Source organism: Capra hircus, chromosome 24 (genome assembly GCF_001704415.2).
Source record: "Capra hircus breed San Clemente chromosome 24, ASM170441v1, whole genome shotgun sequence".
Classification (NCBI taxonomy): domain Eukaryota; kingdom Metazoa; phylum Chordata; class Mammalia; order Artiodactyla; family Bovidae; genus Capra; species Capra hircus.
The window spans coordinates 34999476-35026040 of record NC_030831.1 but is presented as its reverse complement, the minus strand read 5'-3'; the positions used below and the strand labels follow the sequence as shown (position 1 = coordinate 35026040).

Genomic DNA, 26565 nt, shown 5'->3' with positions numbered 1-26565 from the left:
TTTTGACAGATTGATTTTCTAAGACATAGAAAGTCTCTCAAACTTATAAATAGTTATGTAGATCCACTGAGTTCTCCTTGGCATAAAAATATATGACAAAAGATTGAGGTTTGGGGGCTCTTCCGGTTTTACAAACTGTATGCATTTTACTTGAAATAATTGTGGGTATATTTATTTCCAAGACTGGTTTTTATAGACATCAACAACCCGTAACCAAACTCTGTTATATTATATTATATCATATCATATCTTGCCTGATATATTTCTTTTTATCCCATGTTGGTTTTAGCAAAGGAAATTCCAGTCTGTTTTAAAATAACATTATATGCATCTCTTAATACTTCATTTCATAGTTCTTGTTCCCCAAAACATCAGAAATGTCAGTTCATTTCTTATAATAATTCCTGCTAGAAAGCTGATATAAAGCCCAGTTAGATGCTACACACTTCATAAAAAGTAGTAGAAATCACCTTATCCACTTAAGAAATGATTTATTTTCTTTCTGCTCTAAAATAGAAAAAAAAATCTGTAAGATCTTTTCACTTTCGAGCATCCTTCAAGTTGAGATTTTCTTCCTCTTGATAAATTCCTGTATTTGACATTGTTCCTTTCGTTAAAGATATACATATGTGTGTATATGTACATTTCAGTTAATGTATAGAGGTGATTATATATAAGTTTTGCTGTGATTATTTTATTAGTCATTTACAGCCGAAATGGTCTTTTTCAATCAATCAATCCTAAGAGTCTTTCCATTATACAAAGAAAGTGTTGTACTTAAGAGCACTGAGTCAGGTAGTTTAAGCAGGGTTTCTGTAAGGTTTGTGCCATTGGTGGGATATTTCACATTGTATATTTCTTTGGTGTGCATGGCTAATAGATGATATATTCATTAAGATTTCCTGTTTTACCTTATTGAGATAACATGAAAGCCCATGAGTACTTGGTGTATTCTTTTCAGTAGCAATAAAATCTATGTACACACACAAACACACTTATTGGAAGTCATTTGGAAGCACAGATGTGTGTAAAATCTGACTGTAGAAACAAAAAAGGTAGAAACTCAATGAGGGGTTTTAATTTTATCGTATGGGTCCCCTTCTACAGACCTGGAGAGGAAATGAAGCGGAAGAATGGGTCCCTCGGACGTACCAGGACCTAGAAGGTCTGCCTTGTATTGTGATATTAACTGGCAAAGATCCTCTTGGAGAAACCTTTCCCAGGTACGATACGAATCACTAATTCTCATTTTCCATTGGTTGCTTGGTTGAGCTGACGGTTAAAACTTAGCTGATGCTCACCCACTTCCTTCACTTGGCAAGTGAGAAGGCAATTGTTTTACTCGGGGATATAAGAAATTTAGCCTTCTTGAATTCTTTCAACTTTCCAGAGATTGCCTAGCAATTTGGGGAATGAGAGAGAAGCCCCGGAGGAGAAGTGTTTATGCATGAAAGCTGGGCAGCCAGAGAGGCAGGGAGGAGAAGCATTGCCCCCAATGAGGAGCTTTTTGGATGAAGTGTCTCTGTTAGGCTGCTGTTCCCTCAAGGATCTGGGGCCTGTGGGTTGGAAGGCAATAGCAAGAATAGTCATTGTTGTTGTTCAGTTGCTCAGTTGGGTCCAGCTCTTTGGGGCCCTGATGGACTGTAGCCCACCAGGCTCCTCTGTCCATGGGATTCTCAGGCAAGAATACAGGAGTGGGTTGCCATTTCCTTCTCCAGGGGAATTTTCCAACCCAGGGATTAAACCCGAGTCTTCTGCATTGGCAGGCGGATTCTTTGCTACTGAGCCACCTGGGAAGCCCAAGAATAGTCACAGCATTCACTGAATGCTTGCTGTGAGTTAAGTGAACGTTGCTCAGTCATATCTGACTCTTTGTGACCCCATGGACTGTAACCCACCAGGTTCCTCTCTCCATGGGATTTTCCAGGCAAGAATACTGGCGTGGGTAGCCATTCCCTTCTCCAGGGAGTCTTTCCAACCCAGGGATCAAACCCAGGTCTCCTGTATTGTGGGCAGGTTCTTTACCGTCTGAGCCACCAGGGCAGCCCACTGGGTATTGCTCTAAACACATTGCCTGTGCTGTGTCAGTCATTCTTTGCAATAACTGTCAGCTGGGCACTGTTACTCTATTCCATGTGTGGAGAAAGTGAAGTGACCGTCCCGAGGCCCTAACAGCTAGGAGGCGGCAGCACTGAGGTTTACATCGAGGATTACCTGGCACTGAAGCTCACCATTTTGACCGCTGTCAGCCACACGTAAACGCTTCGCGCCTCACCAAAGACACCATTACTTTCTGCAGGTCTCTAAAGTACTGTGACCTCCGGTTAATTGATTCGAGCTACTTAACCCGCACGGCCTTGGAGCAGGAGATGGGGCTGGCCTGCTGCTACGTGTCCAAAGAGGTGATCCGGGGGCCCACTGCTGCCCTGGACCTCAGCGGCAAGGAGCAAGAGCGAGCCGCGGCCAGCGAGAATGACACCGAGGAGCTGCTGATCGACCTGGAGAGACCCCAGAGCAACAGCAGCGCCGTCACAGGAACTTCAGGTCAGTACCTTCTCTCTTCAGGGGTTGGGGCAGGAGAGAGGAAGAGGTAGAATTAGAGAAGGCAGAGGCACCTGCTGACTCCCATCCAGCTTTCAGAGCAGCGGTGGCTGACCTGGGCATCCCCTCCAGAACTCAGTCCTGGGGAGACATAGTTGACAAACGTGAGTCATGAGCAGCCACAAGACATTTGCCTGGGAAGCACTTAATGAAGAGCTTGCTAATAGGCTAAATGCATGCGTGCACGCTGCATGCTAAGTCACTTCAGTCATGTGCAACTCTTTGTGACCCTATGGACTGTAGCCTGCCAGGTTCCTCTGTCCAAGGGATCCTCCAGGCAAGAATACTGGAGTGGGTGGCCATTTCCTGCTCCAGGAGATCGTCCTGACCAATAGGCTAAATACAATAAGTAAATTTCATGAATCCTCACTAACACCACGTCTCCTAGTCTCTGTACCCTAATCATCTCATCGATATTACACATCTGATATTTGCACAAAGGCCTTCTTTTCCTTCCAGACCCTGAAGTGGTTTGTGCTAATTGGCCTAGTACCTGGCACTGAGTATGTGTTTGTTTGAATGAATGAATGAGTGACTTTTCCCCCAAGTACCTAAATGGCAAGTGTTTATATATGGAAGGCTACTCTGGGACCACTGGTTGATTGGGATGATCCAGCCTACAGCCTACCAACTGCCCTCTTATTATGTTACTGTGTGGCTGATGGCAGTGCCTGGCAGCATTATTTCCAGGGCTTCCCAGGTGGCACTAGTGGTAAAGAACCCGTCTGCCAGTGCAGGAGACATACAAGACGTCAGTTCAATCCCTGGGTAGGGAAGATCCCCTAGAGGAGGGCATGACAACCCACTCCAGTATTCTTGCCTGGAGAATCTCATGGACAGAGGAGGCTTGTGGGCTATGGTCCATGGGGTCCCAGAGAGTTGGACACAACTGAAGCAACTTACCCCCCCACACACACAGAGCATTATTTCCTTTTTTTTTTTCTGATTGTGAAAGTTATAATAGAGTGTAATATAGGGAACTTGGAGAATGTAATGAAGTATAGAGAAGAGGTGAAAAATGAAAATCCCACAACAGAGGGAGCCACCATTCATGTTCCTTCTGCCCCGTGTTTCCCTTCTCTTACCTCACGACACTGACACACACACACACAAACACACACACACACACACCCCTTCCGAATGGAAGAGGCAGGTATCTGTGCCTGGAAGAGCATGAGAATTGTTTCACCGAGGTCTGCTTCAGTCATGGGTCAGGGCTGTATCCCCAGCCTCCAAAGACAGGCTCCCCGGTTCTGCCTGGTAGACCAGTTCAGAATAAAGGAGGGAGTTTGGGAAGATGGTAAAGGGTAACAGAAGGAAGGGGAAGAACACACTCAGAAGCTTTTCCACACCAACCAGCATCAGTGAGGGAGAGGAGGAAGGTGGAGTGGGGTGGAGTGATTAGAGTCCACTTCCTCCCTGGGCTCCTTAATCAGCCCCCTCCCTCCCCTCCGCCTGAAGAGCTGCCCCGCAGACTCTGGATTCTGTCCTTGCTCTCATGAACTCTGCTGTCTGGAGTTCCCCCTCCCCAATCTTGGAGGACCCAGGTGCTGCCCTCCTACACACACCACCCTACCCACCACCCCACCAGCCTCCAGCTGACTTTCAGGGCCCTCAGGGGGTGCTCATTGCCCAAGGCATGCAGGCCAGAAGACTCAAGGGCCTTGAAGGCAGAAGAAAACCATCACACACAAGTCAGCTGAGCAGCAGCGATGGGGTCAGGAGCCTCTGGTTACTGGCCCTTCACCTAGGAGCTCCCAAGGTTGGGATTTGCCCGCATGCCTGGGAGGCGCCAGTCTGAGCAGAAAGAGTCTTGCAATTCGACTCTGGTTTGTCTTCAAACCACTTCGTTGCTCAGTCGTGTCTGACTCTGTGACCCCATGGACTGTAGCCCTCCAGGCTCCTCTGTCCGTGGGATTCTCCAGGCAAGAATGCTGGAGTGAGTTGCCACACCCTCCTCCAGGGGATCTTCTCAACCCAGGGATGGAACCCAGGTCTCCTGCACTGCAGGTGGATTCTTTACCGTCTGAGCCACCAGGGAAGGGTTGGGGTGGGGGACATTTGCGGTGAGTTGGCTGCAGGGGAGCAGATCTCCGGCCCTGGCGGGTAGGGAGGGAGGAGGTTACGCGCCGCTTTCCCACGCCGGTCTGGGCATCTGTGGAAGGGGCTGCACCCTGGGGAGCTTGTCCACAGCCAGGAGGGTGGGGCCTTGGACCCCAGAAGGAGGCGAGTGCCGCTGGACAGGACTTGGGTATGGAGCGTGTATTGGTCAGGGTTCTGGAGTGATTCGGATGGCTTATCCAAACGACGTAACCAGAGGACAGTTTAATAACCCGCGGTGTACAAAGACGCGAGGGCAGATGGAAAGAAGCAGCAGGAGGCGGCGGGGCTGTCGGCCCCAGGGCGCCGGGACTACCAGCAGCCTGAAGACGTGGGGAGGATAGGACGTGGGTCCAGGTTTCTCCTGGCCGGCCGGAGGGAACCGGGAATAAGTGGCCGTTTCTGACCCCACCCAGCAGCCAGGGAGGGGGAGAGGGGGCGCGAGGGGGGCGGCAGGGCGCCAGGGGAAGAGGGGCGGCCCGAAGCCCGAGCGCCGCCTGGACCCCCGGGCCTTCCCCCGGGGCAGGGGCGGCGGTGACAGCGCGGCGTGTGGGTCCGCTTTCAGGCTCCATCATGGAGAATGGGGTCAGCTCGTCCAGCACCGCCGACAAGTCCCAGAAGCCGCCCCCGACGCCCAGCTTCCGGAGCCCGGTCCCCAGCGCGGGGCTGGACGAGGGGCTCTCGGCAGGCCCGGCGGGACCCGGGGAGCTCCTAAAGCAGGAGTGCGATTCGCTGGGGCCCCCGCTGGCCAGCAGCACCACCGCCAAGCCGTCGCCGTCGTCATCGGGGCCCGGGGTGCTGCCGTGGCCCGGGCCGCCGGGCCGGGCCGGCCGGCCCCCCCAGGCCGCGCTGCCCCCGGTGGTCATCCTGTCCAAGGCGGCCTACAGCCTTCTGGGCGCGCGGCGGGGCGGCAAGCTGCCGGCGGCCGCGGCCCTGCTGCCGCACCCCGACGTGGCCTGGGCCAGCCCGCTGCGCCCGCCTCCGCCGGCGCACGCCGGCCCCGAGGAGCAGTCGCTCTACTACCGCCGCTGGACGGCCACGCGGCCGCACCACGCCGACCACGGCAACCCGCCCGACCCCGCCTCTGGCGCGCGGGCCTGCCACCCGCGCCGGCTCCTGCTGAGCGGGCCCCCCCAGGTAGGGGCAGGGAGGGCTGCGGTGGGGGACTGGGGTTGGGGGAGTCGGGGTAGGGCGCGGGGGCAGGGGTCTGGGATTGGGGGATCGGGGGTGGGACGCGGGGGCGGGGATCTGGGATTGGAGGATCCGGGATAGGGCGCGGGGCCAGGGGTTCTGGGCTTGGGGGATGGGGATAGGGCGCGGGGGCAGGGGTTCTGGGGCTGCGGGGTCGGGGGGTCGGAGTAGGGCGCGGGGGCAGGGGTTCTGGGCTTGGGGGGTCGGAGGCAGGGCGTGGGGGCACGGGGTCTGGAGGTGTCCCGGGTCGGGGGGCGTCGAGGCCCCACTCAGAGCCCAGGTGTGACGTCTCTTTTCTGTTTTCCTCCCCCTCCCCGCCTACAATTCGATACCCGCCCCAGGTGGGGAAGACGGGCTCCTACCTGCAGTTCCTGAGGCTCCTCTTCCGCATGCTCATCCGGCTCTTGGAAGTGGACGTGTACGACGAGGCCGAGATCAACACCGGTGAGCGCTGGGCGTGGCGGTGCGCGCTATTACCACTACATCCCGGGGCTGTCCGCGGCCTCCGGAGAGTTAGTGCAGGGTGATTGAGAAGTTAGAGGCCAGGAGCCAACAAAGAGTTGTAAGATGCAGTGGCCGTTTAGGTCGGGGTGTGACTTCCCCTCCTTTGAACCCTGATCCCCACTGTGTCCCCCGAGTCGCTGGGCACAGAGGCATCTTATAAAGCCTGTCAGGTGCGTTCACGGCTCAGATGGTGACACTGCTCAGATTTAAAATTAGTAGACTGCGGTGTTCTATGGCTTAAGGGTCCAGGGCACGATTTATACTCCCATCAGGTAAACTTATGTTTTGCCTGCTGGCTGTGAGTGAAGGTATATGGATTACTACTCAAAGGAAAACTTCCTTGAGCAGGACAGAACCCTGGCACCATCAACAACCCCTTGGGATTGGCAGAAGGGTGGAGGGGCTGGTGCTTGACAGGCCATCCCCAGCCTGCACCTCCTGCCCCACTTCTTGGCCCTGCCACCCTGCTGTCACTTGTGAGGGAGGCGGTTCCCCTCAGCCTGTCCAGCAGGGCGGGAGCGTGGGCCTGAGCAGGGGTCAGCCAGCATTAGCCCTGCAGCCAGGGGAGGGTGGCTTCGCATCTCAGAGGGACTGTGGTGCTGGAGGAAATGGGGGGTGGGGTGGGGGCAGGAGTAGTCATGAGTAGACCGTCTTCCCAAGCCCTGAAAGATGAAGCCAGAGAAGAAAAAGGCCTTGCATCATCCATCACATTAGCCCTTGGAGACCTCCACTCGCTTGCTTTTCCTAAACAGTTGGACCTGTCCTGTGACCAGCCCAAGGGATAGATTAGTTCAGAGCCAGACTAGGTAAAATCAGCCATGTTTAATCATCTTCCTGTGGCTTTTGATTCAGGTTCCATCCTCTGCAGTTTACATGCATGATTCCAGACAAACGCACACAGTCCTGACTTCCCGTCCACATCTCCTTGTCTGTGTGCCCAGCTGAGCTGTAGCAGACCCCAGGCCACCCCAGAGGGGACTGAAAGACCCCGGGGGCTGCCCAAAGCAGGCAGGGCTACAGTGCAAAGGCAGAGCCAAGCTGACCAGGAGTGAGGGGCCGTCATCCCATTGACCCCCACCTCCTAGGCTCCTGGGAAGAACGATGCCTTTAATTTTCATCTCACATTTCCACTACAGGGCCTGCAGCTGTGAGAGTCAAACCTGGCCTTTGTGATGAGCGGGACTGTTAGTTTGGCTTTATTCCTTCACCCTCATTTTGGTGCCGGTGAATGCAGCAGTGTACTGGAGAGGCATGGGGATGTGTTTTTATTAAACGAGAATAAGCTCTAACTTTTAAACACAATGCATATTTTAAAATGAAACTTAAACTTTAAAAAGGTCCAGGATGTAAAAATAAGCAGTGTTGTGCTTAAAAGGTAATAGCTGTGCTCCCAGCTTGTAGGCTTTTGGCAGAGAGGAGTTTTTTCTTTCTTTCTCCTTTTGAGGGCTTCCCCAATGGCTCAGATGGTGAAGAATCTGCCATAATGAGGTTTAAAATATCTGGACATAATGAGACATGGGTTCGATCCCTGGGTTGGGAAGATCCCCTGACAAAGGGAATAGCAACTCACTCCCGTATTCTTGCCTGGAGAATTCCATGGACAGAGGAGCCTGGCAGGCTACAGTCCATGGGGTTGCAAAGAGTTGAACACAGCTGAGCAACTAACACACACACACACACCCTATACACTGTCCTAAGCTGATCTTATAGTTTTTATTGTTAATAACAAATATCAACTATTGGACACACACCATGTGCCTGCCACATGGTGTTAGCACTTTCAATATGCCATCTGGACTTCTTAAAACAATCAGGGAACCCTAAGAAATAAAGGTGCCTGCAGGTGTGAAGTCATAAGATCAGCGGGGGCAGTAGCCTGGACTCAAACCCAAGGCCCCAGGCTCTCAACCTCTCGCATGCTGGAAGCACTGAAGGAGCTTTAAATACAACAAGTGCCTAAGGAAGGAAGGTGGTTCTAGGCCGTGTGGCCTGAGCACAGGGGTTTTACAAGCTCCAGTGGATTCTAATAAGCGACAGACACTATGAATCTTGCTTAATGAGCCCCTGAAATCCTTTCAGCTGTCAGCATCTTAAAACCCCATGACTAAAACTCTTGTGATAGGATTCAGATCATCCAAAGTTAAACAAGATTTTAAGGACACCTGGAGGTCGGGTGTGGGAGACTATTGGGTCTCTTAGGTTTGGGAGTTTCTGGGCTGGATGTGTAGAAGCTAATGGGAACCAGTGAGGGCCAGCATCCCTCCCAGCAGGTCTGAAGGATACTCTGCACCCTTCTCCCCTGGACTCAAGAGCTGATTTCTCAGAAAGGCCTTTGTCCACCTACCTGGGCTGTATGTTTCCCTGACACTTGGGTGAGAGGGAGGGAGGGCAGCCAGTCGGTCTGATTGGGCTGCTCTGTGCACTTTCCTTCTTGGCCTAGATCACAGCGAAAGCAGTGAAGTGAGCCAGTCAGAGGGCGAACCCTGGCCTGACATCGAGAGCGTCAGTAAAATGCCCTTTGACGTCAGTGTGCACGACCCCAAGTACAGATCGATGAGCCTGGTATATACTGAAAAGCTGGCAGGGGTCAAACAAGGTCAGTGTACGTGGAGCCTGAAGGTCGAGGGTTCACCTAAATGAGGGCAGGAAACCTGGGGCCGTTTACTCCTTGAGAGCAGCTTGTCATACGGCTTTGCATGTCTCGTTTTATTCACATGAATGTCACCTTTTGGGCTTCCTGGGTGGCTCAGTGGTAAAGAATCCACCTGCCAATGTAGAAGACGTGGGTTCGATCCCTGGGTCAGCAAGATCCCCCTGGAGGAGGGCATGGCAACCCACTCCAGTATTCCTGCCTGGAGAATCCCATGGACAGAGGAGCCTGGTGGGCTACAGTCCATGGGTTTGCAAAAATTGGATGTGATTTAGCAACTAAACAACAGCAAGGTCACCTTGTAATTTTCAGAGCTGCCTCTCAGGGCATAAACTGCGGAATCCTAGAAAAAGCCCTTCTGGGGGTGGGGGACTTTTTGCCGAGGCTTAGAGGCTTCACACACAGCATGGGAAGGTGTTTTGTCTCTTTTTACACAGAAGCGATAAAGGAACCCAAAGCTGAGGAGCCCCGGAAACGAGAAACTATGTCCATGATGCTGACCAAGTATGCCGCCTACAACACCTTCCACCACTGTGAGCAGTGCCACCAGTACATGGACTTCACCTCTGCCTCCCAGGTGCAGCCCCTGTGCTCCTGCCTGTTACCCAGCCTGGGTTCTGTGTGCAAGAGAGGGAAAGGCCCAGCTTCAAGCCCTAGACAAAGGATGGCTTCTTTGGTTTTTTAAAAAATATTTATTTAGTTGTGTCGGCTAAAAATGCTCTTTTCATTAGGCCAAATATTGTCTGCATTGTAAAGACCTGTCTTAGTTGCCACATGCAGGATCTTTTCATTGCTGCAGACAGACTCTGAAGTTGCAGTGCATGGGCTCCAGAGAGCGCAGGCTTCAGTAGTTGCAGTCCGTGGGCTTTATAGCTGCCCCGAGGGATGTGGGATCTTAGTTCTCCAACCTGGAATTGAACCCACGTCCCCTGCATGGCAAGGCGGATTCTTAAGGCGGGTCATCAGGGAACTTCCAAGGATAGCTTATTCATGAGATGGAGCCACTCATTTGTGAGCAGAATGCATGAAGCAGTTGATAAAATGACTTTGGGTTTATTGGGATTATAGGCAGGGGAGAGAAAGAAACTGATTTGTGTCTTAAGTCACTTCATCAAATGGTTACATGTGTTGTGTTTAGAAAGTAACTGGTATGTCTGATTCTGAAAAAGCTGGATATTACAGTATGTTTGGCAAAAGGGTCTCTTTCCCTCCTTCGGGTTGTTGATGAAGATGGTGTTACTATCTGCAAGTCTGTAGGGTGTGCCCTGTGAGCTGTGATCTGCACAGACCCAGTCTCCCTCTTACTCCAGCGTGGGGTGGTTTTGCCCCCTAGGCACACAGAGGAGTCAGCGTGTGCTCTTTTATCTGGAGAGCGCTGAGAGGTAGAACACGGAAGCTGAGCAAGTACCCCGCACTGCTGCACTCCTCCTTGGCCAGAGCATCTTTAGGCATAGAGGATGGGAAAGCAGCCAGTGATGGTTGTATCCAGCGCCTGTGTGGAGGCTAAGCTCCACGTTGCTTCCCCACTCTATCTTCTTGACCTTTAGCACTTGGCCCTGAACGTCTAGAACAACTCTTCCTGTCTATAGCATGTGCTGGGTGGGCACCCCGCTTCCTCCCCAGACTTGCTGCTACGCTTGAGGATCTGATCTCCATTTCCCCCAGGGAACCCAGAAGGATGTACTGGCCTTTCTGCTCTTCTGATAGAAGTTACCTTTCATACCCCAAATGGTTTCCTGTGTCACTGAAAACTTTCAGTGGACTGTTGGAAATCAGCTCGCAATGCTTTATGGAATATAGATGATACAAGCCCCTGATCTATAAATCATTAGAAAATTCATTTTTTAGACAATATATTAAAAACCTTCTATTTAGTTTCTGTGTGATTACAGTACTGCCTGATACTTGTGAAGCAGAATGAAGGAGATCTTAAGGGGAGTATTACAATATTATTTTTCTATGAAATACAATATTTAGGTTGAACCTCTTGGGAAGGCTACCTGGATTCTTCTCGTGCCTGCTGACTAGTGATGCTCTCTTCTCATTAGGCCAAATATTGTCTGCATTGTAAAGACCTGTATATAATTATTCTCTGAGGTGGGTTATGAGAGAGTGTGTGAACTTTCCAGCAACTTAAAAAAGAGGTTAGATTTGTATGTGGCTTGGATGAGTCAAAAGTCTTCTGGAAGCCAGAGTTCTAGGGTAAGTGACCATTCAGACATCTTCAGCTTCCAGTGTAGCCGGGAAAGATGGGCCCACAGGGCTGTTTTAATGATGCCAATCTTAATAGTTTATTTAGGAAAAATATCATTTGACCTGACCCCCTCAGAAGAGGATCCCTCGGTCAGGAAGATCCCCTGGAGGAGGGCATGGCGACTCACTCCAGTATTCTTGCCTGGAGAATCCCATGGGCTGAGGAGCCTGGTGGGCTACAGTCCAAAGGGTAGCAGAGCTGGAGACAACTGAAGCAACTTAGCACACACGCGCGCGCAGAGGAGCGTTTTCCCCCATAACTGGGCAACTTTGGGAGTGTTTGGATAGCAAGACCTCCCAGAGGTATACTGGACTTCTGCAGGGCTGAGCACTAGTGGTCCTAAGGAGGTGAGAAATCATAGTTTTCGGCAGCAGTCACTGCACCACCCTCAGAAAGGGTGTTTGGGGTGAGAAGCTTGGATCTCGTGTCAGCCACTAAAAGATGAAGTGTTTGCCTTTTCTGACACTGCACGCACAGCCAGGTCTGGCGGGAGGTAAAAGTCCAGGATAGCTGGCCTCTTATCAGTAACCATCTTGAGAGGAGCAGCCTGGAAGCTTGCCAACTGTGAGCTTACACGCCCTCCCTTTGCTCTTTGCAAACGCAGATGTCCGACGCCACTCTCCATGCCTTCACGTTCTCGTCCTCCATGCTGGGAGAAGAGGTGCAGCTCTACTTCATCATTCCCAAATCCAAAGAGAGTCACTTTGTCTTCAGCAAGCAGGGCAAGCACCTGGAGAGCATGCGGCTGCCACTGGTCTCCGACAAGGTAGGTGATAGAGCGTCTGGGTGCACGGCCGGCCGGCCTCAGGTGCTAGAGCCAGCTTTATAAGCATCTAGTATCTAAGGGCTCTAATTTTTCTTTCTGGCCTCTGGCCCCCCTTTTTTTTTCTTTCAGCAGAATCTGAACGTGGTCAAGAGCCCTATTTTCACCCCCTCCAGCGGTCGCCACGAGCACGGACTTCTAAACCTCTTTCATGCTATGGAGGGCGTCAGCCACTTGCACCTCCTGGTGGTCAAAGAGTATGAGATGCCGCTATACCGCAAATACTGGCCCAACCACATCATGCTGGTGCTTCCCGGCATGTTCAATAACGCAGGCGTGGGTAAGGGGGCATGCGGGACGCCGGGCAAGGGCTAGGAAGAAAAATACCAAGCTCCATTCCTCAGGCTTCCAGAGGGCCCCATGACCCTGCAAAGTGTCTTGTTCTGTGGACCAAAGGACTTTTTGACTCTTCAAAAAAAAATTATATTTGGCTGGGCTGGCTCTTTGTTGCTGCAGACTTTTCTCTAGCTGTGGTGAGCCGTGGCTACTCTCTCATTGCGGAGCGTGGGCTCCAGGGCATGTAGACGTCAGTGGTTGAGGCACGTGGGCTCAGTTGTTGTGGCTCCCCACCTCTAGAGCACAGGCTCAGCAGTTGCGGCACACGGGCTTAGTTCCTCCTCCGCATGTGGGATCTTCCCCAGTCAGGAATCAAACCCGTGTCTGTGTCGGCAGGTAGACTCTGCACCCCTGAGCCACTAGGGAAGCCCTTGACTCCTCTTTACGTGAGTTTTCATTTCTCTTCATCTGCAGTCTTGCAGAATGTTTTAACTTCTGAGGACTAGCATCCAAAGAAGTCACTGATACACTGAGCACCCTGGGAGGGCTTGGGACTCTGGCCAGCACAGGCTGCAGGTGTTGCTCGCTACCAGCTGGCAGCAGGGACCTCACAGAGAGGAGGACGGCCAGAGGAGGAAGGGGTGGTTAGCAATTCAGACCCAGGTCTGGAGGGATCACTGGGGGTCATCGCTGATCTTAAAGGCACACAGCAAGTTCTCGGGGGTGCTGTACAGCTGGAGACGAAGCACCATCACTGCCGATGGCAGTCATCTTAAAAGTGCCTGGAAGCCTTTCCTGCTTTTCCTCTCGGGGTTTAGGGTCAGTGGGGGCTGATTTCTCAAGGGGACACCTGGCTGTCGAGTGTACTGACAGAGCGGGAGGAGGAACTAGAGAGAGAGGTCCAGAGCTCCTTCGTTTACCCCTGAAGGCAGGAGACCTCCAACTGGACCCAGTGTCCTAGAGCCCTGCCCTCTGCCCACTCCCTGCATCTCACTCACTTCCCGTTGGCTTCAGTGGGAACTTGGAGGCAGAGCTTCAGGAGGGCTGAGGATCAAGAAGAGCTTTAGAGCCCATTTCTGGAGTGAAGGCAGAAAAGACCCGAGTAGTGCCCTGGATCCACGTGGCCCTTCTCTCCAGGTCTCTCTCCCCTTTCCTTAAGACTCTTCCTTTCTTGTTCTCCATTTCATTCCTTTTCATTACCTTAAGTTTTAGCCTTAATATTGATTAAAATATTTTCCAAACAGGTTTATATTTTTAATGTAATTTTATTTCCCATCACTTAACATCAAATGAGGTAAGAATTTCACATATTTTTGGTCCTTTATCCTTCCGCAAAAACACATATCCCCAAACTTAACTAAAATCTTTCTCTATATTTACATGACCCTCACACCTTTCTGTGCCTAACTGACCTTTAGGAGAAAATACTTGCTCATCCCAGATTTGAGTGAATTTATTTAGTGCCAGTTTTGCCATTTTTGTAATCATCTGGGGAGAGAAACCAACATATATGCAAATAAAGCAGCTTTTTTTTAAAAAAATTGATAAAACAGCACAAAATTTAGCCAGTGTTAAGTGTACGGTTCAGCATTCATCAGTACATTCACGTTGTTATGCAGCCAGTCTCCAGAACTCTTGTCCATCTTGCAAAACCGACTCAGTAACATCAAAGGTTAACTCCCCATTTTTATTACCATTCACTCACTAATGGACCCTTGGTCTGCTCCTCACCTTCCGACTATTGTGAATGCTGCTACTGTGGACATGAACACAAATCTCAAAACCCTGCTTTCCGTTCTTATGGGTATATACCCCAAAGTAGAACTGCTTAATCACACAGTAATTCCACTTTTAACTTTTTTTTAGGAATTGACATATACTGTTTTTCATAATGGCTTGTACATTCTTACCAACAATGTAAAATGGTTCCAGTTTTAACACATCTTCACTAACACTTGTGTTTTTTGGGAATTGTTGCTGTTGTTGTTAGTAGCCAACCTAATGGGTATGTGACAGTATCTTCTGATTCACATTTTCCTAATGGTTAGTGATGTTGACCGTACTTTCATTTGCTTGCTGGCCATTTGTGTATCTTCTTTGGAGAATCTATTTTTTAGTAAGGTTTGTGTTGTTGACTTGTAGTTCTTTGTATATTCTAGATTTTCACCCCTTATCAGATAAGGTTTATAAATATTTTCCCCTATTCCATAGAAGAATGTGTTCTTTGCACAGTTTAAAATTTTTATGTGGTCCAATTTGTTTTTCCTCTTGTTGCCTATGCTTTCAGTGTCATAGCCAACAAATCAACAAACTATTGCCAAAACCAGTATCATTAAGCTTTCCCCCATGTTTTCTTCTAAGAGTTTTATAAAAGCTCTTCGGTCATTTTGACTTCTTTATACAGCATTAAGGTGAGGGTCCAGCTTCATCGTTTTGCATTTGAATGGTTTTAGCACCTCTATCAAAAATCATTTGATCATATACGCAAGGGTGTTTCTGGGCTCTGTATTCTGATTCCATTGGTCTGTGTCTGTCTCTATGCCACTGCTACACTGGTTTGATTACTCTAGTTCTGTAATCAGTCAAGTGTGAGACCTCCAGCTTTGCTGTTCTTTTTCGAAGATTGTTTTGGTGATTCAGAGTCCTTTGAAGTTTCATGTGAATTTAAAAATGAACTTTTCTAACAAAAGAAAAACTGATATTTTGATAGGGGTTGTATTAAATTTGTGGGTTGCTTGTGGGATTTGTCAATAGTATTGCACCTTCCAGTCCCTGAACGTGTCTTTCCACTTATTTGGAAACACTTTCAGCGGTATTTTGTACTTTTTAGTATAGTGGTCTTTAGCCTCCTCGGTTAAACACGTATTCCAAGTATTCTTTTTGATGAAAATGAAGCACTTCTTAATTTCCCTTTTAGATTGTTCATTGTTATCATATAGAAACACAGCTAATTTGTGTTGTTTTTTGTCTGCAACTCTGCTGAATTTATTCTAACATGTGCATGTGTATAATAGTTAAGGTTTTCCTCACATAAGTCATGTCTACAGATAATTTTACTTCTTGCCAACTCGGGTGACATGCGTGTGTTGTGTGTGTGTGTGTGTAATTTCTCTGGCTAGGATTTTCAGTACTATGTTAAATAGAAATGGTAAAGTTGGGCATCCTTATCTTATTCTTGATCTTAAAGAAAAAGCTTTCAGTTTTTCACTAGTGAGTATGTTAGCTGTAGGCTTTTTCATATATGGCCCTTATAATGCAAAGTATTACACACAATTCTGTTAACAAACTATTTTCCTGGTTCCTCCATGGACTTAACTGGGGTTTTTTGAACTTCTTTATTTCTGTGTTTTATTTTAGGGTCTGTGTTAGTCGCTCAGTCATGTCTGACACTTTGTGACCCCCATGGACTGTAGCCCACCAGGCTACTCTGTCCATGGGATTCTCCAAGAATACTGGAGTGGAAGAAAAAAAAATACTGGAGTGGGTTGCCATTCTCTTCTCCAGGGGATGTTCCCGACCCCAGAATTGAACCCACGTCTCCTGCATTGCAGGGAAATATTTTACCATCTGAGCCATTAGGGAAGCCTCATTTTAGGGTGGCCCACTCATAAAACCTGGCTAATTCCTGATGGTCATCATCTTAATTGCTAACACTGAGTACTCACTCACCATGTGCAGCACTGTCCTGAGCACCATACAACAGTCTATGAAGTAGACATTATCATCGCCTTCTTACAGGTGGGGAAGCCTAGGCACAGGGATTCTAGCAGCACTCCTCAAAGTGCAGTTCACCAATCACCAGTGAAAAGGTCTCTGGCCCCTCATCAGACACGTGTGAGCCTTTGGTGGTGGGCTCCCGGAATCTGCGTTTTAAATTATTTCCTGGATGTCCGGTCAACCCCGATGTGTAGTCACCAGGCGAACACTCATGCGTATGGAGAGAATGTGACATGTCTGTGGGGCCTCCACCAAGCCTGAGGGGAACATCCCAGCCTTGTGTTGCCTTCCAGGTGCTGCCAGGTTCCTCATTAAGGAGCTGTCGTATCACAACCTGGAGCTGGAGAGAAACCGCCTGGAAGAGCTGGGAGTTAAACGCGAGTGTGTCTGGCCTTTCATCGTCGTGATGGATGACTCGTGTGTCCTGTGGAACATTCACAGTGTTCAGGAGCAGACCAGGTAGGGGCGGTTCTGTGCAGTTCTAGGAATGTGACATGCCACCGAGCAGGTCCTCTCCTCGGCCATCATGGCACAGGAAAGTAAAGGAGGGGCACAGCTTCCCAGAGCAGAGCCACCATCTGAGACCACTTACTCTCACCAGCACTTTCTGCGGCGACTTAGGGATTTTTTAATCTAGACACTTGGTATGCCATTAAACTCCTGGACTGTTTGTGTTACCACAGCTTTGGTCTGCTGTAAAAGTCTGCTGAAAGACACTGTGGTTTATGTAGAAAGACTACTGGCTTCTGAATTGGAATGGTTTTTAGCCCTAGCTCTTCTTCCTAACTGGATGAAAAGGAAAGTTATTCCATCTCTGTCTCAATTCCATCCCCTATAAAATTACGGCTGGGCCAAAACACGTGGTTCTCCTCCTGGCGCAGCGGTGAGGGGATCCATGAGGACCATGAAATGCTAAACCTGGAGATGTCCTAGGCAGTAAATGAGCCCAGATGTCCTCAGCCCCAGTGAAACACTGTGCCACATGGACTCAAGGCCCTTCCAGCTCAGATGTGTGACCCTGTGTCCTCATTTCCCTGGTGGATTTGAAGCCAGGGACATTAAGAAATGTTCCTTTATTATACTGTAATTTCCAGGACTGGGAAGAGTACCTGTGTGCTCCTAACCTCTGGCTGCCTCTCTTTGGCAACTCCCTGTTCATTACTCACCTTGAAAATGGGCCGATTTCTTTCTCTGCCTTTAAGGGGTCAGCCTCACCCCAGGGGACTGCCCTGGTGGCTCCGTGGTAAAGAGCCAGCCTGCCAGTGCAGGAGGTGCAGGTTCGTTCCCTGGGTTGGGAAGATCCCCTGGAGGAGGAAATGGCAACCCACTCCAGTATTCTCGCCTGGAAAATTACAGGACCGAGGAGCCTGGCAGGCTCCAGTCCATGGGGTAGCAAAGAGTCGGACACACACAAGGACGCTCACCCCTGGAAGGCAGCTTCTCTAGATCAGCAGTGACAGGCAGCATGGAAACCAGGCTTGACATCCTTGTCCGCTCCAGACTAAGAGAAAGTCAACCAGCTAGTTGTGTCCTTTGCAGATATCAAGACCATACAGTAGTGTCAGCTCTTCCCATGTGACCATGTCTTCAGTGATACTGAGTGATCTCTTATGTAAACGAACTCTGCATTTCATAGCCAGCCCATGGAAACAGGAGTTTCCAGTAAGAATGTGTCCTTGAAGAGTGTCTTGCAGCACATGGAGGCGACACCGAAAATCGTGCACTACGCGATCCTGGGCATCCAGAAGTGGAGCAGCAGGCTGACTTCTCGGAGCCTCAAGGTCCCATTCTCTAGGTGCCACGTGCACGACTTCATCCTCCTCAACATAGATCTGACTCAGAACGTGCAGTACGACTTCAACAGGTAAGCTGGGCTCCTGGATGCACATCATCCTGCCGGTTACTGTTTCTGCCCAGCTCCAGCCTCTGTAATGTGTTTATTCGTCTCTGAGAAACTAAGACTGTTTATCCGGACAGAGAATGGGGCATCACAAGCCCCCAAGTGCCCCTTCATCACTGTTCAAACTGACCCAGACTCAGTCATGAGTGCTGCAATGTGAAATGCTTAGGAAGCATATTTCAGCCATCTTATTATTCCACAAGAACTGAAACAGGGACCAAATTGTTTCATCAGTGGAAATCAGTGTGTGGACCCATAAACCTGTTCACAATTAACCTTTCACTCGGAACTCGGAAGGTAGTCACTTCCTGAGATGTTAGCAAGACCCTGAGATCTGGATCCTGTGGGGAAAAGCCAGCTAGCCCTGGCCTTGCCTCCCGAATGAACTATGCACTTGTCCCAGAAAATCCGAAATGGCCAAGGAAGAATGTCAGAGGCCGCAAGTCCGTCTTAAGTCAACCCCCGAGCTGCAGCTCTTATAATATTCTGTAGCGATTTTACTTCTGTTTTAAATTTGGCAGATGCTTCATCCTGTTTGCAGCCAGGATGTTAACACTGGGAGCAGCTCTGCACTCCTGTCCCACAAAGAGTATACAGAGTGCGTGGTCCTGTTTCAGTTCAGGGGTGCCTAAGTAAGGGGCTGTGCCAGGTCTGGGACCAGTCCCCTCAGTGCTCCTTCCTTAATGACTGTAGTGCCCCCATCAGGGCATTACAACACAAGCTGGTGCTCACGGAGCCAGCCCCACATGGGGGAAAGGCTGGCTCTCTCTGAGGCGGTCACCTAACATCTGCCACAGGTGTTGTCTCTGTAAGTAGCACAGCTGAGAGGTGACAGTCCACGGACCCTGCCATTGTGGTTCTGATTTAGGTATTTCTGTGAAGACGTTGACTTTAACCTGAGAACCAACAGCAGTGGACTGCTCATCTGCCGCTTTAACAACTTCAGTCTCATGAAGAAACATGTGCAAGTTGGCGGGCAGAGGGACTTTATCATTAAACCAAAGATCATGGTAAGTTGGCAAGCTTGAGTCTCCTGCTGAAAATAAGATGATCCCTCAGTTATCTGTTTCCTGGTCGGCATTAAGTACGTGCCACTTGACTGGAAAGTGAGGTGACACAAGGGAGGCCCCTCTTAATGTCAAATCTGGAGCCTTGTTTCCCTGAGGACTCATCTAGAACCAAACCTACGTTTTGAAATTTCAACAAATTACCTTTCTTTAGATTTAAGGCTTAACTCCATCAAAGCTTTAGTTTCAAATGTGTTCTATAAACTGGCAAAGTTAACATTTTTTACATTCTTTATGTAACAGGTGAGAGAAAGGTAAATCAAATTGCTTGCTTGCATGGCCTTTGCCAGTTTTATTTTTAAAGTCAGGCAGATCAAAATGTGTTAAGGGTTAATTCTGTGGGCCTACCCTTTTCCGTTTATAAGATTTGCTGGTAGCTAATCATTTATAGGGCTGCCCAGGAGGCACAGCAGTAAAGAATCTGTCTGTAATGCAGGAGACACGGGTTTGATCCCTGGGTTGGGAAGATCCCTTGGAGAAGGAAATGGCAACCCACTCCAGTATTCTTGCCTGGGAAATCCCATGGACAGAGAAGCCTGGCAGGCTACAGTCCACAGAGTTGGAAAAGATGGACTTGACTGGCCATGCACAGTCATTTACAGCATGTGGACTATCCGGTGGAGCTTAAAGACCTCCTTGCTTTTTTTCCTGGTGCTGACAGGATGGGATTTAACCCATCCACGTCCAGCAGTGCTGTAAAAAGGTTTCTGCTGGTCCTTACAATGTACATGCTAAGTGCACAAACTTTCAAAGAAGCCTCCTTTAACATCTGCTCGGGCCCTTGCTGCGTATAAATTATGTTAAATCCAACAGGAAGAATTTCAGAACCCCAGGATGACAAGACGGTGCTGCTGCCTTTCCTGCGGGCTGTCAGGATGCAGGCATGCTCTCCTGGCGGGGGTCACACAATGCCCACACAAACATTTCCCATCACTCCCTTGGCTCTGATTCCAGGTGTCAGAGAGCATGGCGCCTATCCTGCCCCTACAGTACGTCTGTGCTCCCGACAGTGAGCACACCCTTCTGGCAGCCCCTGCACAGTTCCTCCTGGAGAAGTTCCTGCAGCACGCCTCCTACAAACTCTTCCCCAAAGCTATCCGAAACTTTCGGAGCCCCGTGCTGGCCATCGACTGCTACCTTAACATTGGACCAGAGGTAAAGGGGGAGGGGCCGGGGCGCTCAGGTAGAGGGGCTTGTTCTGCATCTGGCAGTTTCTCTCATAACTACCCTTTATTATGAGAAATAAGAGAAGCTTTAGGTAGGTTAAAACATGACACACAAAGGGAGTACAAAACTCAGATAAGCAGCCCCCTTAAGTTCCAATAAAACATGTCTCCGTTACCTGACCCTGAGAGGGACAGCTAGAAAGGCAGGCATGGATCATTCAACTGACAATGCAGAGGTTTTACTGGCTTCTGAAATGCTAGTGTGCTCTGTGCTTGATGGTTGCAGGTGGCCATATGCTACATCAGCTCCAGACCCCACTCCAGCAACGTCAACTGTGAAGCGGTGTGCTTCGGTGGACTCCTCTTGTACCTCTGTGACTCTTTTGTAGGTGCTGATCTTCTTAAGAAATTTAAGTTTCTCAAAGGTAAATCAAATTCAGCATCTTGCTTGTGAGTGCTGTTAGTTCCCACTGGACAAAATGCAGAGGTGAAAACCATAAAAGAGCACTTTAACACATTTTGCCAGTAAGCTGATACACCTTTCTTTGAAACTGGGGCACTGACTTTTTTCAAATAAGGGAGTTAGGCTAAATGTGGATAAATATAGCCAGGTTTAAAGATGTTGTCGCTGCTATTAATTTTACATAGGAATGATGCAATGCAAATGCTTCTCATATAAATCTGATTTCAATAAAAATTAGTGAGTTACGATTCTGGAAGAGAAGCCCAAGTTGCTTCAACAGATATACAGCATACAGAGGTTTGCTTAAGAACAAACTGCAGATTAAGCATCACAAATAACCTTGATAAGGCGACTCCTGAGGTTGGTGAAAAAAGGTTCAGTATGTTGTGTACAGCGTGCCATTTTTATGAGAACAGTGTGTGTGTCGGGGTGAGGGGACAGGAGGAAGCATCTTGGGGGCATTTGGCAATATCTGGAGACATTTCATGTTGTCACAGGGTGGGGTGCTGCTAGCACAGAGTGGGAAGTAGCCAAGGACACTGCTAAACATACCACAAGAACAAAATAGCCCCACAATAGTCTTGTGGCCCCAGTGCCAAGGTTGAGAACCCTTGATCTAGCGGGACTCACAGAACCTTACAATGTGGGTTTTAATGCTGGTTACCACAGCAGAAAGTCTTCCCTAGTGGCTCAGCGGTAAAGAATCCGCCTAGAATGCAGGAGACCTGGGCTCAATCCCTAGATCGGGAATATCCCCTGGAGAAGTGAATGGCAGTCCACACCAATATTCTTGCCTGGAGAATTCCATGGACAGAGGAGCCTGCTGGGCTAAAGTCCATGGGGTTGCAGAGTTGGACACGACTGAGCAACACGCACACACACACACAGAAGAAGGGGTGGGGTGTGGTTGGGAGGGCCTTCACTTTACACTCTTTCAAACTTTGGCATTTACATCAGTTTCTTTATTCAAAGTAAATAATCAAATGAACAGTCCTGACAGGTTACTTTTATACGTTGGTTCTCAAAAGTGTTCGCTTAGGGGATATAATCAGAGGGAGGTAAGAAAGGTTCTCTAAGTCCTTTCAACCCCTGAGCCTAAGACACATCCCTGCTCTCTCCTGAAGGTGCTACCCTGTGTGTCATCTGCCAAGACAGAAGCTCCTTGCGCCAAATAATTGTCCGCTTGGAGCTGGAGGACGAGTGGCAGTTCCGCCTCCGGGACGAGTTCCAGACCGCCAACAGCAGCGACGACAAGCCGCTCTACTTTCTCACCGGACGTCACGTATGACCTTTGAAGAGACCAAAACTAGCAGAGGAATGCCTAGAAGGGGTGGGGCAGAAATAATTATTGGGGATTTAATTTTTTCCTTTAAAGTACAATCACTGTGGAGCAAAGTGCAACATGTATTTGTCTGTTCTCCAAAGAAACGCCCCCACCCCCAAATCTGACCCAGATCTCTGGGGGGCATCACTTTCCTTCACTTCCAGTTTCAGGACCTTAAATTCAGGTTAACTCCACCCTAGGTAGTTATGCAATTAACTCAAGATGTGGTCTGCCCACGGGAGCCTGAGGAGGAAATACTGTGGAGAAACCGCATGGACACTGCGTTGTTTTTTTCTACTATGCTCTGTCAGGGGGAAAACTGACTCTTGGCGTTAGCGAGCCTGAATGTGTTATGTGAGACTCACGCCATTGGTGTGGAATTAATTGAAGATTAACATTTGAGGCCTGAGCCCTCAGTTTCTCTTCAGATCTGTACTTTGGTACAGTATTACTCAGGGGTCTGAAATGATAGAATGTAGAAGATATTTGTATTTAAAAAAAAAGTAGCCTTGTCTTTCTCTGTGCAGTGTTAGTTTATGATTTATAATCTTGTATGTACTGAAACTTTTGGCAAAATTTCCACAGGAGTTGAAAGTTTACTATTTAAACTGAACAAACACGTCAGTAAATGGAGAGCAGGCGCTGTGTGTATTTATGCAGCTTCTCCTGGCTTACGTTCTTTTGCTTTATCCATTCTTTAAAAATGTTTCCAGTCTCTTAAGCACATCATGCCTGTGAGAATATGAACAGTGATTAATCTTGTACAAGGAAAACCTGATTCAAAAGTTGAGCCAATTAAGAAGGTTTCAGCAGTCACCCCACACCCACTCCATTGGGTTGGAATTAAGCATTTGTCACCAGCAAAGCTAAATGTCGGGCAGGCTAAGCTTCTGTGTGGAGTGGACCTAGTTTGTTTCAAAGACTAAAGCGGAGTTTCCTTTCAAAGATACACTGAATTAGCTGCCTTATACTGACAATACCACAGAAACTGCTGAAATGGGAAATAGAGCCATAGAGAGATGCTGTTTTACTTAATTCTACCAGTGAGTGAGTGAGTGAGTGAGAGTGTGTGTGCAGTAAAGAAGAATTCCATTTAAGTCTTTTTGACTCAAAAATCAGCAGGGGATCTTTGTTCAGCATCAACAGTAGGAGACATAAGTTTATACAGACTTTTACCACATATTTTAATCAAAAACAGATTTCTAGACAATGTTCTAGAACATACTAAGTTTATTGGAAGTTGATTCTTGCAGATTACTTCAATTTTCATTGATGGCTTGACATTTTTCTTATTAGCCCATATATCACTTTCACTTTATCTCCACTTTACACAGCCATTTTTACTTGAATAGATGTCTTGTTTAAGGCCTGAAACTACTGAGAGGGGCCTGCTAAGCCTGCATTCACTCAGAACAAATAGTGTTACCTGACCAGCTTTACTAGTTTGTGATACGGAGTTTACAGAGAGTGAAAAGATAGAATGTACTAATCTGAAAATGATTTCGTATCTCTTGGTTTTAATAGCTATTTTTGTTGTATATGTATCAAAATGAACAATTCCTTTTAAAAATTCCATTTTTAATTGATCTTTAAAAGAGGACCTGCCTTATATATGCTTTAAAAATACTTGTTTTTAGTACAGCAGAACTTTTGGCAAAGAGGTACGTAATGAAGCAGGCTGATTTAGATATGAATGTATTTCACTTGTTTTGTTGAAAGGGCCTACTGCAGATGATATCAAGAAACCCACTGTTTGTGCAATATTCCAATATTTACTATATAGGGCAAATAAAATACTTGAAATAATCCTAAAACAGCTGTTCCTGGGGCAGATGGCCTCTCAGGGTTTCTTCTGGCTTTATGGCTTCAGTTTAAGGAAAAAAATTTTAAGTACTTATTTGAGCTGTGGAGACTCCATATTTATTAGGGCTACACTCTGAAAAAATCAGATGATTATCATCCCTTAAATTCTGTTTAACTCTTTGGAAGAGAAATGCCAGAATAAAGCCAAAAGACCATCACCCTGATGATGGAGAATTTAAACTGACCTGCCTATTCTTTCCAGTGTCTGTCTTACTAAGGCTTGGATCTTTTAAAATCACCTTATCAGTATAATTCTTTAGAGAATGTTAGGTCATTCTCCTTTAAGGATAAAATTGCACAAGCACAGACCACCATGATTTGGTTAATACAACCCCTGGTGTGTTCCACTTCGAGCCTCGCCAGCCCTTAGAATATCATGGTGTGAATGTGTTCACTTGGCCTGCAGAATAACTGACCTATAGACCTGTTAAGCCCTGCCATATGTGAGGGTTCACACAGGTTAATACTGAATGTAAACTTACAATGAGAATTGCTGTATTCAACTTTTTGGGCTGTAATTGATGCAATTGCTTCTTGTGATTGTTAGAAAAGGAGGCACCTGTGTTACTTTATTACTGTAAAGTTTCTTAACCAAAATTTGGTGAATTTCACTAGTCAGTCTACCTCACATTTTGTTTATGATTCTAAATTGTCTTAAGTTGTGTTGACAGTACATTCTTGTCCTTTCATTTAATTTGGTGAATGTATTAAATTCTCCCTCACCCTCTAAAAAGAAAGTGTGTTTTCTTTACATTTTCTGATATGTTCAAAAATGGAATAAGCTGGTTCTGCCAGTGTCCGAGAAAGGCCACAAGTCCACCTGTCGTAAGTTGGATAACTCTAAGATTCTACTATTCTGGCTTAACAGTGCAAGAAAGTGCTGAGTAAGTATTTGTGGACTGAAAATCTATAGCTTATCCAAAGAAGATACACACATATAAAGTATCTACACACCATGCCCACTTGCAGAGTGCCACATAATCATGAATAACAGGTCTAGAAATGATTAAAGAGATGTTAGAAATATCCATGGTACATCCCCGATCTTTTATAGATGGCAACTATATTTATTTCCATGTCCCAAGAGGCAGACTTTGGGATGGTAGAACTGTGTAGTATAACCTGAGGTTACTCTCCATTTTATTTCTAAACTCTAATTTCACCAGCTTTGGAGAATTAACTTATTATTCTGGGAGCGGCGGGGGGAATGCCTTTCAGTTCTATTATATTGACAGTGCTAAAATAACCTTTGATATAGAACTGTAAAAACATTCTTTAGGGTCAGAGGTCCCTGGCTGTTGCCTCAGGAGGGCCAGTAACTATTTTAAGTATGCTGACAGATTCAGGAGCAAGGAGGAAACTGCCAGTGTCCCATTACAAACTCCAATGAGCTGCCTTGGAAAGACTACCAGCTGTGAAACTGACTGCTGTACCGTTGTATGCAACTACGTAGAGCTGAACAATATCCAGAGAACACACATTGCTCAGGCTTGTCTTCAGTCATGGCAAGAAGCTCATAGCTTCCTCTGGGTCTAAGAGAATATTGATAAAACAATGAAACCCTGGCTTCCCTGAAAAAAAAAAAACAAAAAAATCATAACTGAAGATGCAGGAAGGACCCCTGGGACCAAGGAAACACTGTAAATTCCTATGTCTTAGCTGTCAAGTATTAAGCTGAGGAAAGAATCTATAGTCGACCCTTCAACAATACAGGTTTGAACTTCACAGGTGTACTTATACACAATTTTTTTCAAAAAGAAAAAAATTACTACAGTACTACACAATCCCTGGTTGGTTGAATCTACAAAGTGCTAATATAAAGAGTCGACTGTAAAGTTACACCTGATTCACGACTACGCGTGGGGTTAGCACCCCAACCCCCACCTTGTTCCAGGGTCAGCTGCACTTCAGTGATTATGACGGCGAATGGGATAGGAATAGCTAGGAAAAGCAACAGCAAGTTTTCTTACCAGTTCTTCGCTATTCTGAGACAGAATCTTCCCTTGATCTGCTAGAAAGCCCAAGAGCCATGAGAACAGGTAGAAGGCCTATGTGTGTCTGCAGTCGCTACCCCAGAAATCAATTTAGCCACCTTCACCACCAGTGAACTACAGCCAGGAAGGAATGTGGCTGTGTTCCTACCAAGATCCCCTAGCTGAGCAGCCATGCAAAGTAAGCGACAATTAAAATATCAGTGTATGTCTACTGTATTTACTGTTCTTATGATAGTCATGATTTTAATAGATATATCAAGTTCACTCTTGCACATTATAAACTGATAAAATACTGATTTTTATAATGCTGACAAACTGAAATAAAACCATTGTCCGTCCACGTAAACAAGAGCATAACGTATAAGATCGCAGGGTGTCTGTCTATACTGGTGGGTCCTATACTGTCAATATACCAGACATTCAGCCCAACTATTCAAGGGTAGCTGAGAAAACATTTACAGGCACCTCTGTATAATTAGCAATTACAGAATCAATCTACTGATGTTTGTGACCACTAGCGTTTACTCACTGTAGCGCTGGTGCCTCCACAACTCCACAGAGACCACAATGCTGCTTCTGTCGTCACTCTTCCGTCTTCAGCGGTGTGACGGTGTCGATGGTTCCTGAGTCTTGGTTTCTGCCACTTTCTCCTGGTTCTCCCCTTGCATGTGT

At 47.7% G+C, this 26565-nt stretch overlaps 1 protein-coding gene across 5 annotated transcripts in view; it reads left to right on the top strand.

The window, feature by feature from the left end:
• Positions 1–22691, top strand: part of GREB1L (growth regulation by estrogen in breast cancer 1 like) — a 244929-nt gene extending 222238 nt beyond the window's left edge. For 2 of the 5 annotated variants that reach the window (XM_018039524.1, XM_018039523.1), the window contains 14 exons: positions 1108–1223; positions 2300–2544; positions 5267–5838; positions 6234–6336; positions 8837–8992; positions 9484–9623; positions 11905–12066; positions 12199–12403; positions 16410–16575; positions 17753–17980; positions 18885–19026; positions 20038–20238; positions 20536–20674; positions 21837–22691. In XM_018039524.1, the coding sequence (XP_017895013.1) occupies positions 1108–1223; positions 2300–2544; positions 5267–5838; positions 6234–6336; positions 8837–8992; positions 9484–9623; positions 11905–12066; positions 12199–12403; positions 16410–16575; positions 17753–17980; positions 18885–19026; positions 20038–20238; positions 20536–20674; positions 21837–22000 (2739 nt within the window). In that variant the 3' untranslated portion in view covers positions 22001–22691. The other 3 variants (XM_018039522.1, XM_018039525.1, XM_018039526.1) reach the window with 3 other exon arrangements.